This window comes from Pseudorca crassidens, chromosome 11, assembly GCF_039906515.1.
Source record: "Pseudorca crassidens isolate mPseCra1 chromosome 11, mPseCra1.hap1, whole genome shotgun sequence".
Lineage (NCBI taxonomy): Eukaryota > Metazoa > Chordata > Mammalia > Artiodactyla > Delphinidae > Pseudorca > Pseudorca crassidens.
In genome coordinates this window covers 16,782,422-16,803,266 of record NC_090306.1, presented here as the reverse complement: position 1 = coordinate 16,803,266, position 20,845 = coordinate 16,782,422, and the positions used below count along the sequence as shown (strand labels likewise).

Here is a 20,845-nt window from a genome sequence, read left to right as displayed (position 1 = left end):
TTTCGTGAGTGGCAAGTTCTTTTTGATGATGTCAATCTATGATGACTGGGTGGCAAAGATGAAAAGACATCTGCTTTCCTGGGTTTGGATATTGTATCTTAAGTGAAGCAGGAGCATCTTCACAACGCTCACATTGTCCTCATTGGCTCCTTGACACAAATGTGTTTTCCCTGTGTTCATACAGATATGAATATGAATCTACAGTTTCAGTTTCTGGTAATTTGTCCTCAAACAGTTTCTTGTGTATGGAAAATGGAACCCAGAGTTTCAAACCAACAGAAGATCCATCAGGTTGTCTGCTTCATTTTATTACTTTAGTTAATTTGTAACTGAACACTTTCTGTGGAGGGTCTTTGAATGAGTTACTGGGTTTGGTTAAGTAAGATAGAGGAACAAAAGATATTTTTTCCCCTCTAAAGGATTTTAGAGGGGATCATGGAGGAGAATAAGGAAGAGGAATGGCTAATAATAGAAAATGTAATGCCTCTTATATTTGAATATACCTATTAAGACTGCCTTGTCTTTTTTTTTTTTTTTTTGCGGTACGCGGGCCTCTCACTGTTGTGGCCTCTCCCGTTGCAGAGCACAGGCTCCGGACGCACAGGCTCAGCGGCCATGGCTCGCGGGCCCAGCCGCTCCACGGCATGTGGGATCTTCCCGGACCGGGGGGCACGAACCCGCGTCCCCTGCATTGGCAGGTGGACTCTCAACCACTGCGCCACCAGGGAATCCAGCCTTGTCTGTTCTTTAAAATGGTTATTTAAAAATCAGTCAAAGACATCCACCCAAGGGCCACTGTAAAATTAATTCCTTAGAGGAAAACATCTTAGAAGGATGGGTTTATACTGATGATTTGGTCTATACAATTATCTAAATAGGAAACAGAGGTAGAAACAAAGTTCAAAAGATTTGTGTTATATTATTGATATTCTATAGCAGAGAAAGCAGGCAAGTATGCTATAGTTCTGAATACTCTAGTCTCTTTCTTCTGAACTAGGAACTTGTCTTTTTTGCCCAGTTGTCCCTCTTTACCAGAGACTGCTTCCTAATCCAGCATGATAGTGTACAATAATGGTGTTTCTTCCAGGTTCTTGCAGTCCCAGGCACCAGCATACCTGCCTCTGCCCCTTCATGTGCTAAAGGACCTATATAATCTGGTGATACTTAGTCTATAGGTGACCCTGTTAATTTACCTCAGACCAGAACTTCTTTTCCTGTGATGGGCACATTTTCAGGCTGGATTCATATTAGTGGAAGTTACGGTGGTTCCTTAGGCTGGGAATTTCACCGCCAGCATGGGATAAGAGGGAATCAAAATAGTTCAAATGAGTATAAGAATAGCTGTCTCAGAAACTCTAAATCAAAGGAACCCCCTGGGGAAGCAAAAGAAAACAGTGACATCAGCAATAGCCCGCGTTCTCTCCTTGAGTTGGCTTTTGCCAAAGAATGACTCAGGTCCTGTTTCCTATTTTTCCTAATGTGCATTGTAGTAAATAAACAAAACCTTCCCAGCTGGGTGTATCTCCAGGGAAATGTGTTGATTCCTTAATCACCTGATATTTTCAGTTTTGCCCTAGAGGAAACCTGGAGTTTGCCTATGATCTATAGACATAAACATTGTGCTCATCATAGATAAAAATATGAATACCCAGCAACGGAGACTATGATTTTCTGGACTGGGAATGACTGAGAGATAGGCTCACAAGAAATTTTGAGACTCAGCTGTGTTCAGGACCCTCACATCTGTGGGTGGCACAGCTTACTAATCATCGGGAAAATGCAAATCAAAAACCACAATGAGATATTATCTTACACCTGCCAGAATGGCTGTCCTTAAAAAGGTAACAAATAACAAATATTGGTGAGGATGTAGAGAAAAGGGAACACTTGTACGCTGCTGATGGGAATCTAAGTTGGTGCAGCCACTATGAAAAACAGTGTGGAGGCTCCTCAAAAGATTAAAAATAGAACTACCACAGGATCTAGCAATTCTACTCCTGGATATATATATACATATCTGAAAAAAACAAAAACACTAGTTCAAAAAGATACATGCACCCCAATGTTCATAGTAGCATTATCTACAATAGCCAAGATATGGAAGCAACCTAAGTGTGATCAACAGAGAAATGGATAAAGAAGACGTGGTGAATACATACACAGTGGAATATATTACTCAGCCGCAGAAAAGAATGAAATTTTGCCATTTGCAACAAAATGGATGGACCGGGAGGGTATTGTGTTTAGTGAAATAAGTGAGAAATACTGTATGTTTTGACTTATATGTTGAATCTAAAAAATGAAACAAATGAATAATATAAGAGAACAGAAACAGACTCATACGTGCAGAGAACAAACTAGTGATTACCAGTGGGGAGAAGAGTGGGAGGAGGGGGGGAAAACAGGAGGAGGGGATTAAGAGGTACAAACTACTAGGTATAAAATAACTAAAAGGATGTAATGTACAACACAGGGAATGTTGCCAATGTTTTATAATAACTTTATATGGAGTATAATCTATAAAAATATCAAATTACTATGTTGTACACATGAAACTAATATAGTATTGTAAGTCACTGTACTTCAATTTAAAAAGAAGTTATTTGGTGATCACAGTATACAGTGGGCTCTATAGAGAAAATGTGATTACTACTCAGTTAAATATTTTTCATTTCTATAAAGTAATTAGAACTGTAGAGAATTCAAAACTCAGTGAGCCTCTTACATAAATCTTATATAGTCTCAATTCTAGGGAGAGATATTTGTGTTTTCTCCTCTCCCCAAAGTTAGTATATATATTGGGTAGCACTTATAACAGCTAACTAAGTTTAGTAGTTGCTGGTAAACTAACTCTCTGGAGGGAAAAAAAAGCCTTGATTTTTAGTGTTTGTCAATTTCTGTGGTGTAAATACTCTCATCAAACTACCAGCATGTTATCACTAAATACTGAATTGGGAAGAGATGTATATACTCATCTCTCCCCAGCCAGTAGGAACTGGCTCCAGCGTACCACTTATTGTTGGCCATACGTAAGTACTCTGTCAGAAAGTGCAAAAGGGTGGCCCAGTGAGTCATTGCTGGCATAGTACATTGTTGGCAAGGTGCCATGGTCACATAAGAACTGTGAAATGCTTACCTACCAAAAACTTAGAATTAAGTATTGCTAATATTTCACTACCAAAACACTAATGTAATGTCTTTTTTTCTTTGAATGCAGAATGTGTGAAGGAAGTTAAATCATTAATGTGGGTGTATGTACTAGTTGGAAATATTATACGTGGAATTGGTGAGACTCCCATCATGCCTTTGGGTATTTCCTACATAGAGGATTTTGCCAAATCTGAAAACTCTCCTTTATATATTGGTGAGTTGGAAGATCTGCCTTAGCCTCTTTTCAGGACAGTAAGCTCCTTGAGCATGGATATTAGTTATTTATTTGGATGCTTAGTGATGAACAGAACGATGAACACAGTGCTTTGGCACAACTGGCCCTCATTTAAAGTTTGTTGAATGGAGCAATTATGGGCTGACTCCAAATAAGCCACTTTGCTAAACCTGCTTTTTACTATGGAAAATGCCATTAATCTAGTGTCCCTGGAGTTCTGTTTGACTCCTCCATTTGCTGGGCACCACTCTATACCCAATCTGTTAAGAGATTTAGCAATGTTTTCTCCAAAATGTCTCATATTCAAAACCTGTCTCACTATTTTCATTACTTCTGTTTTTGTTCAGGTCTTCATCACTTCATGTATATGTTATTATAATTTCTATATTGGTCATTTTATCTGTAGTATTTATAATCAATTTCTTATAAAAATTCTTGCAGTATAATTTTTCTTAAGTATTTTAAATATCTTCTCTTTAATGTTGATGAAACATACTGATTCTGTCTATTAAATATGAGCTCTTTACTTATTACTAGCTCTGCACTCAGTTTATCTATTTAGTTTCCTATATAGTTTCTCTTTATCACAATTTCTTTATAATAGCCAGGCTGTTTCATATTTTTCACAAGTATCTGTCTTCATAATTTTGGTAATGTTTCCTGAAAATTCATTTTCTAAAATCTATCAGTATCTCCCACAATAGGCAACTTAAGATCCACCTTGTATGTTGTCTTACAATCTCATGAATATTCTTAATTTATTATGCATAACTTGCTTATATTCCTTAGTTACTCCATCTGTTGTTGGTTATAAAATCATAACTTTGAGTACAGGGACGTTTTTGTGTTAAAGTAGAAATATCTTTTTAAAACCAGAAAAGTCAAAGTGGGTGAGAGAAGATAGTAACAGAGCTACATGTAATGAGGAGATTAAAATATTTAGGAATGATTATCCCAAGCAACTTTGGGTGATTTTGATGACCCACTGATTTTGCAATAATCTTTTTCAGTGTTTTTCTATTCAGTCTTTGAAATCCATTCACATACTTATATTGAAAGATTACAGAATGCTCACCTGCAATAAATTAGCAAACACCTTGTTAAAATATGTGTTTCTTTTTTCAACAAATATTAGGGTATATAACACATAGAAACAATGGATAATCTCTACAAGTATTAAGATGAATAAGACATTATCCATATAAAGTTTAGTATATAAATAACTACATAATTATATATCAATAAAATCTGATAAATATGTGTATAATTAAATTTGAAAATCAAAGTAATAATTATTAATAATCCGTGTATAATTAAATAATTATAAGTCAATTAACTATACATCAAGAAAACAATTCCATGTATGGCTCTGGAGTTTAGGAGAGAACATAAAAGCTGGACATGAAATTTAAGAATCATCTATACAGAGACAAAAAATAAAATCAAGAGGGAGAAATGAGGTTGCCATAGGAGGTCAGATGCTACATAGTGAGGAGCCCTAGGATAAAATGCTAGGGAATACTTAAGTGAATAGAGTAAGAGGAAGAAAACTCAAAGAAGGGGTAGTCATAAGGTACAAGACTAAGACAATAAATGAATGTATAGTTTTGTATCAAGTGATACATTTGGGAGTGAAGCTTTCCTGAGGAATATGCCACAAGATATTTATCATAACATAGCATTTCTTTAAAAATCCTCCAAAAATGTGACTGTGGAAGGCAACGAAAGAATTTTGCTCTATTCTGTGACTTTCTTAATAGTAAGATCTCAGCTGTAATACTGAAGGAACCATAGAATCAAAATATCCACCCATGATACAGTAGTGATAATTCTATTCCAATACCGGACACAGTAATAGTTTACTCACAAGACACAACAAAACTCACCGAAAAAGGCCATCACTTTACAGTCTCTAATACCACAAGAGAAAATGGCTTTGAATCATAATAGGGACAGTCCCACTAATCTCATCTTTTTTTTTTTTTTTTTTGCGGTACGCGGGCCTCTCACTGTTGTGGCCTCTCCCGTTGCGGAGCACAGGCTCCGGACGTGCAGGCTCAGCGACCATGGCTCACAGGCCCAGCCGCTCCACGGCATGTGGGATCTTCCCGGACCGGGGCACGAACCCGTGTCCCCTGCATCGGCAGGCGGACTCTCAACCACTGCGCCACCAGGGAAGCCCCATAGAATTTAAAGTTTCCCATTTCCTTAGTTTTATTTCAAAATTATTATTAAGGAATGAAGTCATATATACACACTGATAATTTTAAGTAAGTTAGTCTTTCATAAGAGAAAAGGAATATTTTCATCTTCGAGAAGGGCGTTTGCACACAATATGGTCACCCAGCTGCAGCCAGTCTCTTCTAACTGCAGATCTTTACCTGTAACCGAGTGTGAAAGAGAACTTGGAGGCTTAGAGAAAGTGGCTTCAAATTAGGAGGCTCCTGTTTCAACATTTAAACAAACATGCTTGTTACTTATACATACACCAAGTTTAATTTTCCTACAGATTGAACACATAAGGCAAAAATATCAAAGGTAAAAACAATTCAACCTTCAGACTCTTCATGGGATTAGAACTCTTTATGTGGGTGTATAACTTTATATTTTCCTTTATTTTTAGGGTTTATAGAAACAGGAGCTATCATTGGTCCTTTGATTGGACTTTCGTTAGCGTCATTCTGTGCAAATGTTTATGTTGACACTGGATCGGTGAACACAGGTAACTCCATAAAATCTATTTATACAGTGTCTAAAGTGCACAAAGCATCATCAGGTATGTTATCACATTTAATTGTTACTTTATCTGACCCTCAGTTAGATAGAATCTCCACTTTCCAGGTGACCAAATTGAAGTTGAGGAGTTTAAATAATTTTCAATATTTCAAACCAGTGAGGAGAGCAAGATACAGTGCTGATCTTCTGACTCAAAATCCAGTGCTCTTTCTACTGCACTAATCATATTTCTTGTTTTCAAAAGATTTAAGCACATAGGTTTGAATTCTTTTTAAATCAAGCAATCATTTGAGGATAATGAAATAGAATTTGTAGCTCTTTAATATGTACCTATTTATAAATTCCTTACATGATAGGACAGATAGTCAAACGAGCTTATTGCTAGACAGTATTGTAACACCACATATTTTCAGACAAGTTTTATCAATGTCTGAATTATATGCAATTTCTGTACTTGGATAGAACCTGACAATTATAATTGTAATAATTTTCTATAGTTCATAAAGGAAATAATGACTCAAGCTAATAAAAGTTGTGTGTATCTCTTTACAGATGATCTGACCATAACTCCCATTGATACTCGTTGGGTTGGTGCATGGTGGTTTGGCTTTTTGGTTTGTGCAGGGGTGAATGTGCTTACTGCCATTCCTTTTTTCGTTTTGCCCAAAACGCTTCCAAAGGAAGGACTAGAGGATATTGCTGAGACCATTAAAAATGACAAAGAAGAGAAACAAAGCGAAGTCAGGAAGAAAAGGGTTGGAATCACTAAAGGCAAATATAAACATTTTATATTTTACAATTTACTTTTTATTTTCTATAGTCATGTCTGTATCTTAGTCTATTACAATATGCTAGGCTGAGTTAAAACAATTTGTCACTGACAGTCAGCAGTCAATAATGTCTAGCTGTGCTACTACAATAATGTTTTCCCATGCTACCACATGGGAGTGAATGATATAGTTTAGAACCTGAGTTAGATCAGCATTTATATGAAATTTTATGTCAATCTGGGTACTCAATAAATAAATAAATAAATTAGGTCCCATCTGCCTTAAAAAATCTATTTTACAGAGAGCATAGGTCTAATTAAAAATGAAACTCAAACCAAGAACAAAAGGAGGAAAAAATATACGCTAATCCAAATAAGTACCATATAGGTCTGAAACCAAAAGTATTAGCTGAGCTGTGAGCTTCTTGGAAGTTAAGGCAGAAAAGAAAAAAGGCACCTCAATTATAGGTCATATAATTATCTATATTTGAGAGTAGAAAGGATAACAATTCTTAAAGAGAAATTGTTGCCCAAATAACAAGTTGTAAAAAAAAGAAAAAATTATATGATGTACAATACAGGTAATATTGAGTCACATAGTTGTTTTCCAGCAAATTCAGGAGCATATTTCATGTAACAGGTTTTTTTTTTTTTGGTATAGATCCTCAATAAAAGCTCAAAGCATAATTTACAGAAGGCGTATCTATGGGAAACTAAATGAGATAATCTATGTATAGTATTCAGGAATACTGGTTCTCAAACTTGGCCACATATTGGAATCACCTAGGGAATTTTTAAAATTACTGATGCATGGAAATTTTGTAGTATTACCCAGAGGTCTGATTTAATTAGTATAAGGTATGGCCTGGGCCTTGGAATTCTTAAAGAGTGTCCATTTGGAAGGTGGTGGGGGGCTTAGTTTCCTTACCTCAGAGATAGGGATAAAATACTATTTATTATTATAAAGTTGTTGGGCGAAGGTAAAAGGAGTTCTGACACATATTACTATTATTACTGCTTACTAGTATTATTATTGTTGATGTTGCCACTTCTACTGTCACCCGTAAATTATAATATCAATTTGCACAGAATTTTTAGCAGTTACAAATTCACTTAAACCACAATTGAACATAATTTAGTACTTCTCATATCATTAGGAGCCAATTCAGAATCTTACAAATTCTCAGAGTCCTTACGATTATATTCACAACACTTGTCAAAGGGCCGGTATGGACTGGTAGGGAATTTTAACACAGAATATCATTTATAGTCTGCAAAATAAACTAGGAAAGGGCTTAACTTAGTATATGACATCTAGAAAAGAAATTGAAACTACTGAGACTCATCTATTAGGACAGTATGTCAACAAACGTGTGACTTCAAAAGCTCCAAAGAGCTGTGAACACAAGTCACTTCTCTGCCATGTACTTTATTCATAAATATGAATTCTGCAACTAGAATTCATCTCTTTGCATTAAACTATGCTTCCTCCTCTTCCAAGTTGTTTACTGATTGATACTTTGCTAGATTGGATTTTAGGCTGTTTATTAAGCAAACCAGGATAATACACAATAAGTAAGGAAATCAAGGCAGACAACATGAAGATAGGAAAAGTGAAAAGAAACTATAAGTGAGACTTTGACCCAACATGGAGACAGTGTGACCTAGAACATTTGCTAGAGCTGGCCACAAATTTGGCTCTGAGCTTTGTCTGTCCACACAAACAGGAAAACATTCGGTTAACTCATTCACATGGTCTTTAATATATAGCAAATGAATCAGGATCTTGGGGAGCGAGACCTGGGGGTTGGTATTTTAAAAGACTGTGAACCGTTAGAAGCAAAGAAATGCCTAGTACTTGAGAAAATTTATATGTCATGAATTTCCACATCTAACTACATTTTAAATGTTCAGGAATGATTAATCAATATGTGAGTGTGAACTTCTTTATCAAATTGTTTTCCTTCCTGGCTTTAGAGGACAGAACAGGAGAACAAGCATCTTTCATTCTAGATGATCTCTAGAGAAGAGAGGATATTAGTACAAGTAAAAGAGAAGGATAGGGCTTCCCTGGTGGCGCAGTGGTTGAGAGTCCGCCTGCCAAAGCAGGGGACACGGGTTCGTGCCCCCAGTCCGGGAAGATCCCACGTGCCAGTCGGGGAAGATCCCATGTGCCGCGGAGCGGCTGGGCCCGTGAGCCATGGCCGCTGAGCCTGCGCGTCCGGAGCCTGTGCTCTGTCTGCAACGGGAGAAGATAAGAAAGAAATGGTGTGAACTCGGACAATATTTTTGTCATGTAATAGTTATACTTTTTCCTTAAGACATGTTAGTATCTTAGTGAAGGCAAAACGACTGTGTTCTGATCCCTTCCCACTCAGCTGCCTCACTGTCTTGCAGAAGCTACCAAAACAATGATACAACTTTAGCTTTCAAGGGGCAAAAAGAATCAAGAAACACAAGTGCCTTATAAAACAGGAAAACATACTTTAGAGGGGAGGTTGATGTTTCAGAAAAAGTCAATCATAAAATGCAAAGCCAAGTTTGTATGACACTGTTGTCATCCTTTCCTTTCAGATTTTTTACCATTCATGAAAAGTCTTTTGTGCAACCCAGTTTACATGCTTTTCATACTAATAAGTGTGCTGCAATTCAATGCATTTGTCAATATGATCTCCTTCATGCCTAAATATCTGGAACAGCACTATGGAAAATCAGCTTCAGATGCAATCTTTCTCATTGGTATGTTTGTTCTTCTCTGCAATTGTAGCCTACATTTTTTCCCATGAAATGGTGAACAGTGTGATGATGGGTCTAGGAAACTCCTCAATTGAAATCTGTTAGGATATTTTTGCCTCTGGTAATATCCCCCCGTCTGCTCTCCAGGGAAATCAAGAGAGGGTAAGGAAGGGAAGAAGCCAGAAAATCCTGGTTTTCTTCTTTCTTTTGCTCTTTTTGTAGTCAGAATGCAAATCTGAAATATTTGTGGAAAGTTCAGGGAATGTACAAGTTAGATACAATTTTCAGATTGGTAATTCATTTATGTAAAAAGGCAGACAGAGTTAACGCATCAGGAATTTTGTTTCACATCCAGGTTTTACTTTTTTGGCTCCAATTCATGAATTCCGTGGTTTCTAATTTAGTTCCCTGGCTCCCCTGGTGTTTTGAGATGTCTCTGCAGCCCATACATTCTGATTTTCCTGCAACCACACTAACCTCGGTGGTTCTACTCCACCCTGAGTTTCTCCTGGGATCTTTTTTACTGTTTTGAAAAGAGAATTTCCAGATTACATGTACCCACATCACCTAGAGTGTTTGTTAAAAGTTCAGATACCTGGGACCCATCTCAAATATACTAAATTAGACTCTCTGGAATGGGACTTGAGAATGGATATTAAACAAGCTCTCCCAAGAGTGTGATTCAGTGAACAGACCCTGGCACTGTAAGGACGAAACCTAGGGCTGTCTTTTCCCTTTTTTTGGGGGGAGGACTGGGGGAGGGAGAGTGCTAGTCAGTAGCAGCGAGACATGAAATGTAAAGATACTTGACAATCACAGGCTCAGCAAAGTACCTCTAAAATACCTTGAGCTGAGTCAAATTCTTAACAATCAGAGTGGGAGTAAAAAGCTGCAGAATCATACAAATCATTCTATGTATGATTATATAATACTGTATATGTTATATACAAATCATTATATATATAAAATCCCACCCGAAAGAATGGAAAGCAATAAATGACTGGTCGACTTTGACTTGTCACTTCTACCTAGATCCTAAGAAAAGAGATATAGACCATGATCTCTGCATACAAGAAATTTACAACTTACTGCTATTAATTAAATGAATGACAATGGTAACAGTCTTCCAAAATATATTTCAATGTTGTGGGGCATTTAAAAATCTCTCTGTATGTAATACATAACTAAGTGGGGATAAATTTAAATTAGGCTTCTTCACTATGAGTTGGACCTAAATGGTTTTTTATGTGAGACATATTAGATAAATGTGTTATCATATTTTTTCCTTTGCTAAGTCACTTTGTACATAATATTTTACTTGCATTTATAGGTATTTATAACTTACCTCCAATATGCATTGGATATATAGTTGGTGGTTTAATTATGAAGAAGTTCAAGATTACTGTCATACAAGCTGCCCACATAGGATGTTGGTTATCTTTAATTGAGTACCTTCTCTATTTTTTGTGTTTTCTCATGATCTGTGATAATTCTTCAGTTGCTGGCATAACCACCTCTTATGAAGGGTATGTTGTTTTCTAATGAATGTCATACTCTGTCAAAAGTTAATAACATATTTTCTACGGTGATTACTCATGACCAGATTATTTGCTAATTGGAGTTAATGGCAGGAATTTGTGGTCTTTCTCCATCTTATTAAAGAGGTTGGGAATATATCACAGAGTTAGTGAGCTTATGATTGCGTGTGTGTGTGTGTGTGTGTGTGTGTGTGTGTGTTTGTCTTTGTGATATCCTAGTAGATAGTAAAATGAATATCACAGAAACTAGTTATGGTTTTAGGTTGTATTAGGATGTGTTATTCATACATTTTATACAACCATAAATAGGTAAAATTAAGAGTTGACTATACAGTCTCAATCACCTTTATATGGTTCCATGATGGGCTTAAATTTAATGTAACTGAATCCTAATACATGATATATCGATGCTTATATAAATTTATATATTTTATTTGTATAGGTATATCTATATTGTTGAATGGTTTTAGATTTGCATTTTGAGGGTTACCTGGGTTCACAGGAAGGTTTTGCATAGTGATATGAATTTTTAAAAGTAATTTGTAGGACATATCTAGATAATGGAGTGATTAGCTGAAATGAAGAGCATCCTAAAATGATCCCTTTAAAATTACCAAGGACTATACAATTGGAATAATATTAAATATATAATCATCAAAGTAATTTTATATATTATCTTATTTGAGTCTTGCAAATTCCATTTAAGATAGCTGTTGTTATTTCCATTTTACAGATGAAGAATTGAGATTCAGAGAGATTAAATGACAAAGGGGGTCATGGAAAACCTCTTCAACTCCATCAATATATAAAAATAGAATTTAAAATTGGTAAAATCTTAAAGATTATCTCCATCTCCAATTATCCTGATTCCCAGAGCAAATATGTAAAAAGGCATAATCTAGTCATGAGTCAGGACTTTAATTCAGTTTCTAGACTCCCATGCTAGCGTTCTTTTCATCATATTACATTGAACATAAGAAAAGTAATCTTGTTAGACCTTTAGATCTGTTTTTAAATCGAAGTATAGTTGATTTACAATGTGTTAGTTTCAGGTGTACAGCAAAGTGATTCAGTTACACACACATATATAAATATATATATATATATATTTCTTTTTCAGATTCTTTTCCATTATAGGTTATTACAAGATATTGAATATAATTCCCTGTGCTATACAGTAGTTCTTGTTTATTTTATATAAACTATTCATTTTTTATACAATTCTATTTATTTTTTTATAGTGTATATCTGTTAATCTCAAACTCCTAATTTATCCCTCCCTTCTTTCCACTTTGGTAACCATAAATTTGTTTTCTTCATCTGTGAGTCTGTTTCTGTTTTGTAAATAAGTTCATTTGTATCATTTTGTTTAGATTCCACCTAAGTGATATCATATGATATTTGTCTTTCTCTGTGTTAGACCCTTTTAAAAAAAACTCTTTTTCCCTGGTTTTATTGAGATATAATCGACAAAAAACATCATGTAGGTTTAAGGTGTATAATCTGATGATTTGATACATTATATATTGCAAAATGATTATCACAATAAGGTTAGTTAACACATCCATCACCTCACATATTTACAGTTTTGTGTGTGTGTATGGTAACTTTTAAGATCTACTCTCTTGGGAACTTTAAAACATACAGTATTGTTAAGCATAGTCACTAGGATGTACATCGTATCCCCAGAACTTATTCACCTCGTCTCTGCAAGCTTGTCCCTTTGACCACCTTTCCCCATTCCTTTTCCTACCTCGCAGCAACCACCAATCTACTGTTTCCATGAGTTCAGTTTTTTTAGACTCCACAAATAAGTGAGATCATATAGCATTTTTCTTTCTCTTTCTGACTTACTTCACTTTGCATAAAGCCCTCAAGCCTCATCCATATTGTTGCAAATGGCAGGATTTCCTTCTTTTTCTACGGTGGGTGATATTCCATTTTGTGTGTGTGTGTGTGTGTGTGTGTGTGTGTGTGTGTGTGTGTGTATACATATACCACATTTTCTTTATCCATTCATCTGTCAATGCACACATAGGTTATTTCCATGTCTTGGTTATTATTATGAATAATGCTTCAATGAACACAGGAATAGAGATATCTCTTCAATTGTCTATTTTCATTCCTTTGGATAAATACCCAGAAGTGGAATTGCTGGATCATATGGTAGTTCTGTTTTTAATTTCTTGAGGACACTCCATACTGTTTTCCACAGTGGCTCTATCAATTTACATTCCCACCAAAGGTGCACAAGGTTTCCCTTTTCTCTACATTCTTGCCAGCATTTGTTATCTCTTTCCTTTTGATAACAGACATCCCCTTAAACATCCTAATAGGTGTAAGGTGATATCTCATTGTGGTTTTGATCTGCATTTCCCTGATAATTAGTGATGTTGAGCACCTTTTCATTTACCTGTTTGGCTGTTTGTATGTCTTCTTTGGAAAAAATGTCTATTCAGGTCCTCTGCCTGAATTTCTAAATTAGATCATTTGGTTTTTGTTATTGAGTTTTATAAGTTCTTTATATTTTGGAAATTAACCTCTTATCAGATATATGATTTGCAACTATTTTCTCCCATTTCATAGGTTGCCTTTTCATTTCGTTGATGGTTTCACTTTCTGTGCAGCAGCTTTTTTGTTTGATGTCATCCCACTCATTTATTTTTCCTTTTGTTACTTGTGCTTTTGTTGTCAAATCCAAAAAACTCATTGCCAATACTGGAGTCAAGGAGCTTACCCTTTATGTTTTCTTCTAGGAGTTTCATGGTTTCTGGTCTTAAATTTAAATCTTAATCAATTTGAGTTGATTTTTGTGTATGGTGTAAGATAAGGATCCAGTTTCATTCTTCTGCATGTGGCTGTCTGGTTTTCCCACCACCATTTATGAAGAGACTTTCCCAACCCTATTGTATATATTCCTGGCTCCTTTGTTGTAAATTAATTGACATACATGCATAGGTTTTTTTCTGGGCTTTCTATTCTGTTCCATTGATCTATGTGACTGTTTTTATGCCAATACCATACTCTTTTAATTACAATAGCTTTGTAATATGGTTTGAAATGAGGAAGGGTGATATTTACACCTTTAGTCTTTTTTCTCAAGATTCCTTTGACTATTCAGGGTCTTTGTGGCTGTAGGATGGGCTCTGTGGCTGCCCAGGCTCTCTGGCCAGGCATTCTGGATGGGTAGGACTGGAGGCTATACTTAGCAGTTGGGTGGAGCTCCATGGCCAGGGTGGTGCATTGACTGGGAACCCAAACCAGGCAGAACTGCCAACCGAGCTCTCTGGCCAGATGGGGTCACCACTCAGCTCTGCAGATGGGCAGAGGCACTAGCTGGGATCCCTGCTTGGGCACTGCTGCAAGCAGGAATTCAGTTTACCAAGATCTGACTGCTGGTTGCTGTAAGTCCTTCTCCCCTCTCCTTCTCCAGTGGTCAAACCCCCCAGATTCTCCCAGTGATCCCCTGTGGAAAGATCTGAGTGGGCCTCCTGGAAAGCATTCAACAATCTGGGGGCACTGGGCTTTCTTTTCCCACTGGAGAAACCATAGGCTTAGGGGGACTGTCTTGATGTGGTGTTGTGCTAGCCAGGGGGAGGGGCAATCTGCTCAGAGTGTTATTGCTCCTGTTATCCTTCTAAGGTCATCCTTCTCAGTCTCTGTGGCTCAGGAGGTGCTTCAACCTCACAACTGTGTTCTGGGATTTTCACAGTGGTGCCTTGTTTATGGATAGCTGCTAATTGGTCTTCTTGATGATCACCGAACACTTTTTATACTAGAAGAATATATTTGTCTACTCAAGTAGTTGTTTCTGGAGCTAAGTATATTATATACATTATAAATTGCACTTACAGACTTTGCTCTTACAGATTTTGAGCCCTTGAGATTGTTTTTATAAAATATGATCTCTCTTGTTATTTTCCACCATGTGGACCAACACTGGGATTTGTTCATCTTCATTTTTGAGTTCTAATTAATACCTGGAAAAATACTTCCTGTGTAGTAGGTGTTCAGGTAATGCTTGTTTATTGGCTTTTGTTTACCTGAAAGAAATCATTGAAAAACTGGCTGTGGTCACCAAAGTAAGGTGTATTTTCTTGCAGAGTTATAGTATCCAAGCCATACATTGACAGTGGGAAGATTTATGCTTCTATTTTGGGAAGTAGAAGAAATATAATTGGGAACTGAGCTGAAAAGAAAAAGAAAATGCTCTAATATTCTTTCAATATCCATGGCATTATTTTAAATCATTTCAGAGTGCAACAAGATTTACATGTGGGAAATGGCATCCTTGCTGACTGCAACATGGATTGTAACTGTCCAACTAAAATATGGGACCCTGTATGTGGAAACGATGGTTTGTCATACATGTCAGCTTGTCTTGCAGGTTGTGAGACATCCTCTGGAACAGGAATAAACATGGTAACACATCTTATTGGCCTTTTATACAGAACTTTTGTTTTATGCACTGCATTGGCACATTCCAACTATGAACTGGGTCCATATTTGACAAAAGTAAAATTAAAGTCTTTCCTCAAAACAAAATTATAATTTTTTTTGTGGAAAAAATAAGTTAATTTCTATGTGCTCACTTAATTTATCTTTTACTTCCTAGATCTTATTTGAATTCTTCTGCATGTCTGAGCTCTGATCTTTAATTCCATAACACATGACATTATTACTTAATGTCATTTAAAAATACTCTAGACTGAAAAAAAAATACTCTAGACTGAGATAAAGTAGGCAGTTTTGCTCTTAATTATCCAGTCAATCTCTTTGTTGGGTTTTTTTTCTTTTTTCCTGTGTATATGTACACATGTACTTTCTGTGTTTTTACATCGTGACAGCTTTTTAAGAAGATAGAATTGGGCATGTTTTCTTGCCTAAAAAATGTCACTTGTAATGTTGGTTGGTGATCAAAATAAAATACAAATTTTGATTTTTTAATTTTATTGCTGGGTCAAAACATATACAAAATTCTAACGTTTATAATTGTTATTTATTTATTTATTTAAAACATCTTTATTGGAGTATAATTGCTTTACAATGGTGTGTTAGTTTCTGCTTTATAACAAAGTGAATCAGTTATACATATACGTATGTCCCCATATCTCTTCCCTCTTGCGTCTCCCTCCCTCCCACCCTCCCTATCCCACCCCTCTAGGTGGTCACAAAGCACCAAGCTGATCTTCCTGTGCTATGCGGCTGCTTCTCACTAGCTATCTATTTTACATTTGGTAGTCTATGTACGTCCATGCCACTCTCTCACTTTGTCCCAGCTTATCCTTCCCCCTCCCCATATCCTCAAGACCATTCTCTACTAGGTCTGTGTCTTTATTCCCGTCTTGCCCATAGGTTCTTCAGGACCATTTTTTTCTTTATTCCATATATATGTGTTAGTGCACGGTATTTGTTTTTCTCTTTCTGACTTACTTCACTCTGTATGACAGACTCTTAAGTCCATCCACCTCACTACAGATAACTCAATATCGTTTCTTCTTATGGCTGAGTAATATTCCATTGTATATATGTGCCACATCTTCTTTATCCATTCATCTGTTGATGGAAACTTAGGTTGCTTCCATGTCATGGCTATTGTAAATAGAGCTGCAATGAACATTTTGGTACATGACTCTTTTTGAATTATGGTTTTCTCAGGGTATATGCCCAATAGTGGGATTGCTGGTTCGAATGGTAGTTGTATTTTTAGTCTTTTAAGGAACCTCCATACTGTACTCCATAGTGGCTGTATCAATTTACATTCCCACCAACAGTGCAAGAGGGTTCCATTTCCTCCACACCCTCTCCAGCATTTATTGTTTGTAGATTTTTTGATAATGGCCATTCTGACCGGTGTGAGATGATATCTCATTGTAGTTTTGATTTGCATTTCTCTAATGATTAATGATGTTGAGCATTCTTTCATGTCTTTGTGGCAATCTGTATATCTTCTTTGGAGAAATGTCTATTTAGGTCTTCTGCCGATTTCTGATTTGGGTTGTTTGTTTCTTTGATATTGAGCTGCATGAGCTGCTTGTAAATTTTGGAGATTAATCCTTTGTCACTTGCTTCATTTGCAAATATTTTCTCCCATTCTGAGGGTTGTCTTTTCGTCTTGTGTATGGTTTCCTTTGCTGTGCTAAAGCTTTTAAGTTTCATTATGTCCCATTTGTTTATTTTTGTTTTTATTTCCATTTCTCTAGGAGGTGGGTCAAAAAGGATCTTGCTGTGATTTATGTCATAGAGTGTTCTGCCTATGCTTTCCTCTAAGATTTGATAATGTTTGGCCTTATATTTAGGTCTTTAATCCATTTTGAGTTTATTATTGTGTATGGTGTTAGGGAGTGTTCTAATTTCATTCTTTTACATGTAGCTGTCCAGTTATCCCAGCACCACTTATTGAAGAGGCTGTCTTTTCTCCACTGTATATTCTTGCCTCCTTTATCAAAGATAAGGTGACCATATGTGCGTGGGTTTATCTTTGGGCTTTCTATCCTGTTCCACTGATCTATATTTCTGTTTTTGTGCCACTACAATATTGTCTTGATTACTGTAGCTTTGTAATATAGTCTGAAGTCAGGGAGCCTGATTCCTCCAGCTCCTTTTTTCTTTCTCAAGATTGCTTTGTTTATTCGGAGATTTTTGTGTTTCCAAACAAATTGTGAAATGTTTTGTTCTGTGAAAAATGCCAGTGGTAGTTTCATAGGGATTGCATTGAATCTGTAGATTGCTTTGGGTAGTATAGTCATTTTCACAATGTTGATTCTTCTAATCCAAGAACATGGTATATCGCTCCATCTATTTGTATCATCTTTAATTTCTTTCATCAGTGTCTTATAATTTTCTGCATACAGGTCTCCTGTCTCCTTAGGTAGGTTTATTCCTAGATATTTTATTCTTTTCATTGCAGTGGTAAATGGGAGTGTTTTCTTAATTTCACTTTCAGATTTTTCATCATTAGTGTATAGGAATGCAAGAGATTTCTGTGCATTAATTTTGTATCCTGCTACTTTACCAAAAATGCTGGTAGGAATCTCTATGTATAGTATCATGTCATCTGCAAACAGTGACAGCTTTACTTCTTCTTTTCTGATTTGGATTCCTTTTATTTCTTTCTCTTCTCTGATTGCTGTGGCTAAAACTTCCAAAACTATGTTGAATAATAGCGGTGAGAGTGGCAACCTTGTCTTGTTCCTGATCTTAGTGGAAATGCTTTCAGTTTTTCACCATTGAGGACGATGTTGGCTGTGGGTTTGTCATATATGGCCTTTATTATGTTGAGGAAAGTTCCCTCTGTGCCTACTTTCTGGAGGGTTTTTATCATAAATTGGTGTTGACTTTTGTTGAAAGCTTTCTCTGTATCGATTGAGATGATCATATGGTTTTCCTCCTTCAGTTTGTTAATATGGTGTATCACATTGATTGATTTGCATATATTGAAGAATCCTTGCATTCCTGGGATAAACCCCACTTGATCATGGTATGTGATCCTTTTAATGTGCTGCTGGATTCTGTTTGCTAGTATTTTGTTGAGGATTTTTGCATCTATGTTCACCAGTGATATTGGCCTGTAGTTTTCTTTCTTTGGGACATCTTTGTCTGGTTTTGGTATCAGGGTGATGGTGGCCTCGTAGAATGAGTTTGGGAGTGTTCCTCCCTCTGCTATATTTTGGAAGAGTTTGAGAAGGATAGGTGTTAGCTCTTCTGTAAATGTTTGATAGAATTCGCCTGTGAAGCCATCTGGTCCTGGGCTTTTGTTTGTTGTAAGAATTTTAATCACAGTTTCAATTTCAGTGCTTGTGATTGGTCTGTTCATATTTCCAATTCTTCCTGGTTCAGTCTCGGAAGGTTGTGCATTTCTAAGAATTTGTCCGTTTCTTCCAGGTTATCCATTTTATTGGCATATAGTTGCTTGTAGTAATCTCTCATGATCCTTTGCATTTCTGCAGTGTCAGTTGTTACTTCTCCTCTTTCATTTATAATTCTATTGGGTCTTCTCCTTTTTTTCCATGATGAGTCTCACTAATGGTTTATCTATTTTGTTTATCTTCTCAAAGAACCAGCTTTTAGTTTTATTGATCTTTGCTATTGTTTCCTTCATTTCTTTTTCATTTATTTCTGATCTGATCTTTATGATTTCTTTCCTTCTGCTAACTTTGGGTATTTTTTGTTCTTCTTTCTCTAATTGCTTTAGGTGTAAGGTTAGGTTGTTTATTTGAGATGTTTCTTGTTTCTTAAGGTAGGATTGTATTGCTATAAACTTCCCTCTTAGAACTGCTTTTGCTGCATCCCATAGGTTTTGGGTCATTGTGTTTTCATTATCATTTGTTTCTAGGTATTTTTTGATTTCCTTGTTGATTTCTTCAGTGATCTCTTGGTTATTAAGTAGTGTATTGTTTAGCCTCCATGTGTTTGTATTTTTTACAGATTTTTTCCTGTAATTGATATCTAGTCTCATAGCTTTGTGGTCAGAAAAGATACTTGACATGATTTCAATTGCCTTAAATTTACCAAGGCTTGATTTGTGACCCAAGATATGATCTATCCTGCAGAATGTTCCATGAGCACTTGAGAAGAATGTGGATTTTGTTGTTTTTGGATGGAATGTCTTATAAATATCAATTATCTCCATCTTGTTTAATGTATCATTTAAACCTTGTGTTTCCTTATTCATTTTCATTTTGGATGATCTGTCCATTGGTGCAAGTGGGGTGTTAAAGACCCCTGCTATGATTGTGTTACTGTCAATTTCCCCTTTCATGGCTGTTAGCATTTGCCTTATGTATTGAGGTGCTCCTATTTTGGGTGCATAAATATTTACAATTGTTATATCTTCTTCTTGGATTGATCCCTTGATCATTATGTAGTGTCCTTCTTTGTCTCTTGTAATAGTGTTTATTTTAATGTCTATTTTGTCTGATATGAGAATTGCTACTCCAGCTTTCTTTTGATTTCCATTTGCATGGAATATCTTTTTCCATCCCCTTACTTTCAGTCTGCATGTGTCCCTAGGTCTGAAGTGGGTCTCTTGTAGACAGCATATATACAGGTCTCGTTTTTGTATCCATTCAGCCAGTCTGTGTCTTTTGGTTGGAGCATTTAATCCATTTACATTTAAGTTAATTATCGATATGTATGTTCCTATTCCCATTTTCTTAATTGTTTTGGGTTTGTTATTGTAGGTCTTTTGTGTCTGTCCCCAGCAGCTAAAGTTTGTTCAGTGGGTTGTGTAGGGTTCCTGGTGGAGGGGAATAGTGCCTGTGTTCTGGTGGATGAGGCTGGATCTTGTCTTTCTGATGGGCAGGTCCACGTCTGGTGTGTGTTTTGGGGTGTCTGTGGCCTTATTATGATTTTAGGCAGCCTCTCTGCTAATGGATGGGGTTGTGTTCCTGTCCTGCTAGTTGTTTGGCATAGGGTGTACAGCACTGTAGCTTGCTGGTTGTTCAGTGAAGCTGGGTCTTTGCGTTGACATGGAGATCTCCTGGAGATTTTCACCGTTTGATATTTCTTAGAGCTGGGAGGTCTCTTGTGGACCAGTGTCCTGAACTTGGCACTCCTACCTCAGAGGCACAGCCCTGACACCTGGCTGGAGCACCAGGATCCTGTCATCCACACAGCTCAGAATAAATGGGAGAAAACAATAGAAAGAAAGAAAGTAGAAGATAAAATAAAATAAAGTAA

The 20,845-nt window shown here is 36.4% G+C and overlaps 1 protein-coding gene across 7 annotated transcripts in view; it reads left to right on the top strand.

The window, feature by feature from the left end:
• Positions 1-20,845, top strand: part of SLCO1A2 (solute carrier organic anion transporter family member 1A2) — a 57,819-nt gene that overhangs the window by 14,926 nt on the left and 22,048 nt on the right. For 4 of the 7 annotated variants that reach the window (XM_067695858.1, XM_067695857.1, XM_067695861.1 and 1 more), the window contains 7 exons: positions 185-291; positions 3,218-3,364; positions 6,009-6,107; positions 6,674-6,892; positions 9,465-9,629; positions 10,957-11,152; positions 15,421-15,586. In XM_067695858.1, the coding sequence (XP_067551959.1) occupies positions 185-291; positions 3,218-3,364; positions 6,009-6,107; positions 6,674-6,892; positions 9,465-9,629; positions 10,957-11,152; positions 15,421-15,586 (1,099 nt within the window). The remainder of the gene's footprint in view (positions 1-184; positions 292-3,217; positions 3,365-6,008; positions 6,108-6,673; positions 6,893-9,464; positions 9,630-10,956; positions 11,153-15,420; positions 15,587-20,845) is intronic. The other 3 variants (XM_067695863.1, XM_067695862.1, XM_067695860.1) reach the window with 1 other exon arrangement.